The 9917-nt window shown below is 38.6% G+C and overlaps 1 protein-coding gene across 1 annotated transcript in view; it reads left to right on the top strand.

The window, feature by feature from the left end:
* The first annotated feature begins 564 nt into the window (after window positions 1-564).
* Window positions 565-9917, top strand: part of ABTB2 (ankyrin repeat and BTB domain containing 2) — a 1083316-nt gene continuing 1073963 nt past the window's right edge. Inside the window, exon 1 of the mRNA XM_044082847.1 lies at window positions 565-1948. Within this exon, the coding sequence (XP_043938782.1) occupies window positions 1081-1948 (868 nt within the window). The 5' untranslated portion in view covers window positions 565-1080. The remainder of the gene's footprint in view (window positions 1949-9917) is intronic.

Here is a 9917-nt window from a genome sequence, read left to right as displayed (position 1 = left end):
TTCTTCGAAAATACACTTTGATGCAATGTGGAACTTTGATGAACATGAACTTTTTAAGACCCCAAATGAGGTACGTTCCTCGTAATGAGGTACACGAGTGGTGTGGAAAAGAGGAATATCTCAAGCAGGACTAACGAGGCTAAATCAGAGTGCAGAAAAACTACCACTTTGTCTGACTCATTACTGTTAAGAAGTACGTCCCGACCGGCACTTTGTAGCTTGCATGTCACGAAAGGCGTGCCAGTCTAAGCTGGGGGATAATGAGTTGTTAGCTGGATGATAAATGGTCTGAGTTAATACGTGTGTAAATGTAAATGCTTTAAAAATCAGTTATTCACTCTTGGGCATTTTTTGCTGTCAGCAACACACTCGCCTCCTCAGCCCGGTCCACAGATGGGAGTGTGGGGGGGGTTAGTTATTTGCATGAGGTCCTGTCCTGGATCACTTCAGTGGGCAAGGCCTGCAATCTAAGATAGTGATTGGCTATCTCTGTTCTAGGCTATTTGCATACGGTAGTACGGACTGCTGGCGAGGGAAGTCAGAGAGTTACAGTGGGACTTCTGTCTTCCTTGCTGCGCTAACTTATAGAAGGTTTTTATTTCACATCAACACTTCTTCTGCATTTTGGCGTCCTAAATTTCTAAATCTGAATTAAATAAGGTCTCTCAGCTGCTACAGTTTATTCCAAACTAGTAACCTAATGAATCGCTTTTTGCAGAGATTCGGTTTACTTAGGATTGTGTTTGTGCAGGGTGTGGAGGAGCGAAGTGTCCGATACACAGTACGAGGCTTTGCAGAGGAAGAGCTGGCGAAAATGTGAATCACCAGGCATGTCATACTCATTGAAACAGCACTGCACTGAACGCGATGAAGAACAATTTGGATTTGTTTCACATGATCCAAAGAATCCCAACTTCTTGTAGTCCAGAAGTGGTATGCGAAATAAAACCTTAACTGAAAGTGGTGCTGGGCTGAGCTGGAAAGCTTAAATATACTTGTATGACTGAGTAATGTGAGGCAATTTGTTCCTATCTCTTTAGCCAAGCTCTCAGGAGGCTTGATGACTGTGCCTTTACTGCTATGGCTGGGTTACATGGCTCTGCCTTGAAGACCCTAGAGGATTTGACCTTGGACTCGGGTTATGGAGCAGGGGATTCCTGCAGGTCTTTGAGTCTGTCTTCATCCAAATCGAATTCCCAGGCATTCACACCAGCCCAGCACAGAGCTAATTGGTGGTACTACTCTGGCTCCATGAATAGTCGTAACAACAGCTGGGACACTGTGAACACTGTACTGCCAGAAGATCCAGAGGTAGTCGACATATTTTCCAAGTGTCCCAAGCTCCCAGATCTGGAAGAATTTCCATGGACTGATGAGGATATTGGAAAGATTCTCAAAAAAGAAAAGGTTGAAGGAAGTGGCAAATTCTTCTCTTATGAAGCCACCAGAAGGCTATCCTTGCTTCTTAAAAGGGCACTAATCCGAATCTCCAGGGAAGCCCAGCGACTAAGTGTAATGCACTCCAAATGCACCAGATTTGAGATTCAGAGTGCTATGAAGCTTATTTTGAGTTGGACATTGTCTGAAAATTGCATCTTAGCTACTGTCAGGTCTCTTTCTTTGTATAGCATGAGTGCTGGAGATGGGCTGCGAAAGGGAAAGTCTGCTAGGTGTGGCCTAACTTTCTCTGTTGGGAGGTTTTTCAGGTGGATGGTGGACACCAGGATCTCAGTAAGGATCCATGAGTATGCAGCTATCTCTTTAACTGCTTGCATGGAGAGTCTAGTAGAGGAGGTCAAAGCACGTGTCATGGCAGCTCAGAGTCATGATGGGAATACTGGATCTGAAGTTACTGCTGAACTACTGGAAATAGTTATCAACAATGATGCAGAGCTCTGGGGAGTCCTACAACCTTATGAGCATCTCATATGTGGAAAGAATGCAAATGGTAAGTGTGTTTTGTGTCATTCTCAAAGAAAATTATAAGTATTCCACTACACACATTTTAAATGGAATTCTATCGAAGAAAAAAAAGTTCCAGTGGGAGACAGGTTTACAGTTTTGCACCTCACCCCAGTTTGCCTGCCTCTAGTATTTGTCTGTCTTATAATATTATCAATTCTCAGTGCCAACAGTTAGAGCCTTTGCTTGTCATACCAGTCTGCAAGATTGCTGTGACTTTTTTGTCATTTATTTATTCATCTATCCTTTTGAAAATGTTTAATTTATTTGTATAATGTGCTGATAACTACAAACTAAAGATGCTTGTTACATACACAACCACATCTGGAGGTGGAATAGTTCTTGAAAAGAAATCATTCAAAATGCACCAGAACATAAAAAACAACCCTTTAAGGATGACTCAAAGGTAGCCGAGACTGATCATACATCCACTTAATGCTGGCCATTTATTTGTCTACTTCCTGTTCTGCATGAATTTCTGGCATTAGCTTATACAATAAGTCGTTTTGGATTATCCCTCAAATGAGGATTGAATTATCTTAGGGAATATGCTGAAGTGGTTTTGCTGTGTTTCACAATTTTATAGTCACTGGCATGATGTCAGAGTAATTATGACACGAGAATATGATATCAGGGTTATGGGGCTAAAGCTGCAGCCAGAGCCACTGTGCAATGTGCACTGCACAGAGTGTGATGATTATTGTCTTCCTTTCCTGAAATGGTTTGGAATGAGTTTGCAGTGTGGCTCCATGTTTTGAAAACATGGAATCTGGATTATTCTGCATATTATTTAAGAACTTTTCTGGAACTGAATCTGTGGGTTTGTAGAGTTTGTATTTCAGCGTGCACAAGGTTCTTGAATAAATTTGCACTCTTTTTTTTTTTTTTTTTTTTATAATCCACAGTAAAACATGCATTGTAAAAGAGCATAGTGCCCATTTTTGATGCAAACTTGAAAGAGGTATGGAGTACAGAAAATGATTGTCAGTACTATTTTTTAAGAGGTGACTTTCAGAATTGCAGTGTTAAACAATCATGTCTGAATGGTTTATACAATAGTATTTCAGTGCCTATTGCAAGTCCTTCTGTTTGAGTTGCTTCGTCATTAAAATATTTATGCTGCATGTTTGTGGTGCTGAAAACAGAAAGAAGCCTCCACAAACTTGATGACATGGCAGTGTTGCACTACAGTACACTGTTGTGAATGTGCAAGGAAAAAATGTGAAGGGATCAGCTTTCAAGGTAACTGTAGTTTTTAACACTCGCAGAAGCAAGCAAGTCAAAATGATAGTCCAGTACAGATTTAGGAAACAGCTGATTTTGAAATTGAAACCTAGTTGTATCCTGTGCTGCTGAGGATTAACTGTTGACAGTTACAGCAAACATTTTACTTGAACCAAACTTTTTGAAGGACTGCAGAAAGGATTCAACATTATGAAAATGAGAAAAGCACCAGACATATTGCTGCTGTCATTGGATGTTTCATGCCAACAGCTGTTTAAATGTTTACCTGAAGCATTCAACACAGGGTGGTAGGCAGGGCATTGGCAGAGCTCCTTACTCCTCTAAACAAGCAAGGCTTCCTATTTTAAAAATAATTTATGCAGGAGAAGAAGCTGTATATGACCACCTCTCCATACTGATATTGTCTGCATACTTCAGATTTGGTGAGGTGTACACATCTGTTTTAATTTGGTAATATATGGTCTGTCAAGGCAAGCTTCTTCAGACCATGTGTTGCTGAAGTTTCAGTGCGAATTTTCTTCTTTGAGATTGCAGCAAGTGGTGAACATTTGTTATTCCCATGATGCAGTGGTTATCAAGTCATTTCTTAAAGGTATGGGGGTATAGGGGGCATAACCCCATGTCATGGGTGATGTGTATAGCTGTTTTTCATTTTCTTCCTGTAGTTCTGTACTTTTCAAGAAAACATTACTTTCTAGAGGTTCAATGCATTAATCTCACTCCAGGTAATGTTCTACATTGATTTTCCCCATTGTCCTTTCGGAATTGTGTTTGGGGGATTCTGATCATTAGAGAATGAATGAATGAATGCTTAAGACTGTATATTTGCATTCTTGACAGACAAGTTGGATGTCTGTTGCAGAGCCAGGCTACAGCTGGGTCATAGGTCCAAGGTCAGCTACATAAGCAAGTGCTGTTTAAGTCAGCTAGTAGCAGGATTCAGACTTTGCACTTTTTTAGAATTGTGCTGTCACACTTATTAAATAAAGCTGACTAAACATACATACTCTGTAGCCGTAGTATAGTGTATTGAACATCCACATATTTTGTACAAACTGCTGTTCTAATTTTGAAGTTCTGCCTTATATATTTTGCTGCATAACATGGTGTCCTTTTGGTGATAGGGCAGGATAGGCAGTACACTTAAAGGAATTTGTTAAAACAGTGATATGTTAAAACTTCAAATGTAACATCTCAGTCTCTGTACATCTTTAATAAGTTGTTGAAAATTGTATAATGCATACTTATAGCTGTCTGTGTGTATGTATAAAATGGCTGTTAAACAAATTCATGAAAAAATAAAATTAGATTATCTGTTCTTACTTCTATACAGATTTAATACTCAATCAAATGGCATGTTTCACCTACTTACTAGATTTCCATTTGCCCTTTCTTTTATGTCTCTCATAACATTGTGACTGTTGTTTTCCTGCTGTTGTCATGAATTTGTATCTCCGGTCAGTAAAACTGGATGCAAAACGTAACAGAGAAGGTAAAAAGTATGTATGGGAATTTTGTTATTCTTTCTGAGGTGTGTGTGGAGAATATTCACAGTGTACAGCATATTATCTGGAAGTTGTGTGAGGACAGTTTGTTTGGACGGGAGTGCAAGTGACCAGTATACTTGGAAGTAAAATAGCCTTAGACTCCATTTAGGTGCTGTGTTCTAGTGAACGGTAGTAATGAAGAAAAAAATGCCTTAATGATAACCCAGGTTGTGGGTCATCATTTAAGCAACTCAGAACCCACCTTCAGGTTGTGGGTCATCATTTAAGTGACTCAGAACCCACCTTCAGGTTGTGGGTCATCATTTAAGCGACTCAGAACCCTCCTTCAGGTTGTGGGTTATCCTTTAAGTGACTCAGAACCCTTCTTCAGTATCTTTTTTTCCCTGTCCACTTGCTCAGCACAGAAAGGGAACCTTCTTGGAGAGACAGCATTGGTTTAAGGATTAGAGGGAGTCACATACAGTCTGGTAGCAGTTGATACCAACAAGGAGAGACAGTGAACACGAGTAGTAGAAGAGTGCAATACTTTGGGCTAGGAGCTTGCTGAGACACTGAAAATGGAATGAGTGCTAAAGTTAAGAGTCCAAGGTAGAATATGCTCATTGTCTGCTTGTATACTTCATGACTGAGCAAGCCATTTTACCATTAGAGTGCTTCTGGGTCACCCCTGAAAAATATGTTTGCCTCTAGCTGGGTTACCTGATTAATAGATGAATAAAAAAAAACATATTTAAGTGAAGTGAGATAGCCTTTGTGGATCCTGGTGTCAGTTTCTAATACTCAAAAGGCAAAATATTCAGCACAGTCCATTCTCCACAAAGTTTCTAGTTTTGCAATGCAGCAAAGCATTGAGTATATATCTGCAAATCTTCATTCAGAAGTAATATGTAGCATATTAAGAAAACAATAGGCAGTCAGTGTACAATGAGATGTGTTTCTTCACAGTGCCGTTGTAAACATAAATGAAGCAGGAATACGTCTGACCAGAGAAGTAGAACAAGACTGTAAGTCATTGGGCATAAATTAATAAGTAGTGCTGGTATAACATCTTCACCATCAAGAGGAAAAGTATGATCATCTAGAATGTAGGGTAATTGGAGGAAGATCAGCCAAGACTGGTGAAAGCATTTGTGGGAGTGACACTACAAAACTTGTGAACTCTTTTAAGAAATTTAAAAATCTTGACTCTGGGCTGCTGCAATGGCTTTCAGTCCCCCACCTTAGCAATGAACTTTTACTGCTTTTTACCCCTTTAAAATGTGGAGGGACAGAATGAACAAAAGTTAAGATATCTACAAGGCCAATTGCAAAAAGCCATTTCAGTGTGAAACTCCCAGATTAGCTATCAGATGCACAGTATTATTTTATGGTCATATATATATTAGTATTGTCATCTTTTCAAACTGTGTTGCAGTTACGCAGATATGAATAAGGATACTGTAAGTAAACCTATTTAAAGGAGGCATGAAAGGGCTAGTAACATAAAAAAGCATTTAATAAAGTTATTAAACTTTAAATTAAAAAGTTAAAAATTAAAAATTCTGTGTACAGACCAGATGGTCATTTGATCCTTCTCCCAATTAGGCATGTTCTACACAGGTTTGATAGTCACTTAGGATGGTGGATAGTACTTTGGATCCCTGCTTTGCTTCTGCCTCATGCTTATGCAAACAACATTGCTCTATGTCTCACTGTCATTGGTGGGTTGTTATACATGCACTTCTTACAGCTCTAGCACCTGTAGCTCTATGTCTCACTGTCATTGGTGGGTTGTTATACGTGCACTTCTTACAGCTCTAGCACCTGTAGCTGACATTCACATGAAGCTTCCCGGGAACACTTGGAAGGAAGTTGGTATGCCTGTACTATGTAGATGTTAGTCCTAGTCTGAAGTTTATACCTCTTTGGGGAAAGGTGGCAAACACTGGGAGTTCTTTAGACATGATCCAGATAAGTCATTCTGAACCATCTCATCTGTTTCTTTCATCTCCGTGCCTTTTATTACCATGAATTCCAAATCTGTTGAACGATTTCAAGTACTTTCCAGATTCCCATCTGTGAGGAAATGCAAAGAGCATTCACCTGACAGGGTCTGTCTGAATGGAAGTAAAAACTCATTCGTGACATTTATCACGTCTATTCTTGAAAACAGGGTGCAGTTAGACAAAAGTGGCAGCAAAGGTTTAACATAGAGTTATGTGACAGGACGCTGTTCGTGTTTGCATGATGAACTGATGGTCCAGAGAAGTACCAGTATAACATTTGGCTCTAAGGGGCGCTTGCAACTACAGATGTTTTCTTTTTGATGAATGTCCTTGTGATTAAAACAGCCTGTTTCTTTGCCTCCTCTTACCACTTTGATATACTCATTTCTTTGTCTAGTAAAGGGCTAGTAGTGTGCTTGCGTGTATGTGTAACAGGTTTACTGAATATGGTCCATGGATGTCAGTGCTGTATGCCAATAAACAAGTACAAATAAAATAAACTACAATGTTGTACTGTAATCTACACAACTTCTTAGCCTTTGTAGTTTCACATATACCTGGCACCCTTGGCATTGCTCGCTAGTCATCTGCTTATTACCCAACTTAATTCACAAGGCCTTAATTAGGGTTTCACTTCTATCTGACTTAATCTTCTTACAGCCCACAACTGTACTTCTATTGTCTGTGAAAAGTATTTGTAGTAGGTTGACCGCTAATTCCTGTCCTATTATGCTAGATATTCTAGCATATATATAATGTCCGAGATCACTCTTTGCTAACCATACATATTATTGTCTCTGATAAAAAAATTATGGTATGCTGTAACTTGTGATGTAAAACCCTGCTAAGTGGCTGCCAAAGACAACCTATTATTACTGAAATGTACTTTATCATTTTTTATTACTGTAAATGCACTTTTGTATTTTAAATGTTTATTGCTATAAATATACTTCTGATATCGTATGTAATGTAATTAACAATGCACCTTGCTGGAGCTTTTTTCCCTGGGCCAGTGGGCCCCCACTGAATATGGTCTTTGTCCAGTCAAACTTTCACAGTCAACGAAGACAGACAGAAAAATGAATAATCTGTGTTGTATTGTGTACTACCTTGTTATGCAGTGCTGATGTGCGTACAACTTCATCAAAGTGTTCTTTTCCTGAGTAACTATGGTTTGCTCTTCTGCTGGGGAGCAGCAACATCAGAGCTGATTCTATTCAGTATGAGAGTTCAGAGGTGCAAGGTAGTCAGACCCTACAGATGGGGGGGCTTCCCCTATCTCCCATTTCAGAAACGTGCAAATCATGTTTTTTGGGATCAATATGGTTGCACACAAAATAATTTTTGATCTACTGCTTTGGAACCCCTGTAATAGTTAAATTATTGTCTAATTTACTTTATCCAGCAAACAGAAGGTCGCTGATAAATATTGGATGGATTGGAGACTGGTGGACATAACCAAGTGCTGCACTGCTTCCTACTTCCTTGCTGCTGAAGACATCTGCTCCTCTTCCTCCCTATTAAAAGTCCATTTTCCTCTGCTGTGCTTGAACAAGTATTATGTAAGCCCCCCCCCCGAGACATTTGGGGCTATTGTTCCTGGCCTAACTGAAGTAGTGATGGTCCCTTTCTTCCTTTCTATGTGAAAGCCTAAAGTGTTCTGACAAGCTAAGGTTGTGCTGTAGATGTACAAGGGGGAATGGTGCAGGATATATTATTATACAGAAAGCTGCCATCTCATAGTACCATGCTATTTAACAGGTCACAGAACATTATAGATTAGCACAAACATGCCTGAATAATTGTTATTTTCCATTTTTTTGTATTTTACTTAATTTCGTCTGAATCTGAAATGTAATCCATTAACCATGACAGAAGTGGAATATGTTTTGAAAAACAGAAAGCTGGTCACATAGGGCAGAGAGGGTATGGAACAAAAGGAACAGTGATGTCTGTTACTCAGAAAACCTGATGCTGATGTTAGATTATTTGCTTTATATTGTTCATATCTTTGAATGTGATATCCTCAAGGAAAAAGACTATACATACATTTATGTGTATTTGGGGAAGACATAGATAAGTTAGCACATATGTGAGAAAATGTTTATAAAAAATATGAATATTTGCACATGCTACAAAGTTTTGCACTTACTGGCAAAGTAGGGTTCCACAGAATGTTCCAAGGAATCTATATACATACTACCAGATGCATGTTGGAGACATGCAGTGTATAAAAATATATATGCATATTCCAAATGTGAATTGTGTTTAATGCTAACTAGCAGATGGGATGTTATCATATATCTAACTATGTATATGTATATATATATATATATATATATATATATGTATATATATATATATATATATATATATATATATATATATACTGTTCATGTGTGTAAGATGGCCTAAATGCAGATCGGGGGGGCTAGCTGAATTTTGTACGTGACTTAGATTTATTTGGCAACATCAGATGTTTTGCTTGCAAAGGAAATATATGCCATAATTAGGGGTGGGGTTGTAATGCTATCCAATAGCTGTCATTAAGTGCAACATGATGGATTTGTCAATGTGACGGCATGACAAAGAGGAACATGTGGACAACGAGACAGAAATTAATTAAAAAAACAAAGCAGTTAATATCAGATTTTGTATAGCAGATGTCATTACGATAACTCAGAAGTGGGTGAGGGAGGCGATCTTTCATAGTTCAGAATGACTGCATGTGAAAATGCACCACAGGGAACATGCTACAGAAGGAAGAGCATAATGGGTTTGGACATTACTAGGTGTGTATTAAACGTCAGTGGTTTTGAAGTGAGGCATTCATGTGGATGTGGCTTGAGTCATTTTACATCATAATTACATTACTCAGTAGTACATCACCATGAACTCTGCTTGGAGTGCAAAATCTTAAAGAGGCTGCTATTTGAACAATAAAATTCTGTACTTGATACTTAGAAGTACTCACTGTATATATGAATATGTAGAACTGAGACACCTATAAATGTTATCTGTTTGTTTTTTGTTTAACTTTACGTACGTCAGAACCTGCACTGTTTAATTCCCTGTGCCTATGACAAAGGAGAAGAACTCTATCATAAGCTTTATTTTTCTCTCCTTGGTTGCTTTATCAATTAAGAACCACATTCTGTTTTGGTTTATTTACCATGTTTATTCATTTGGGTTTAATCAAAAAAACTTTTTCAGCGGA

The sequence above is a fragment of the Protopterus annectens genome, chromosome 9.part0 (assembly GCF_019279795.1).
Source record: "Protopterus annectens isolate FY-2018-M chromosome 9.part0, PAN1.0, whole genome shotgun sequence".
NCBI lineage: Eukaryota > Metazoa > Chordata > Ceratodontiformes > Protopteridae > Protopterus > Protopterus annectens.
The sequence above is the reverse complement of the archived record's forward strand: the minus strand, read 5'-3'. Positions and strand labels throughout refer to the sequence as shown.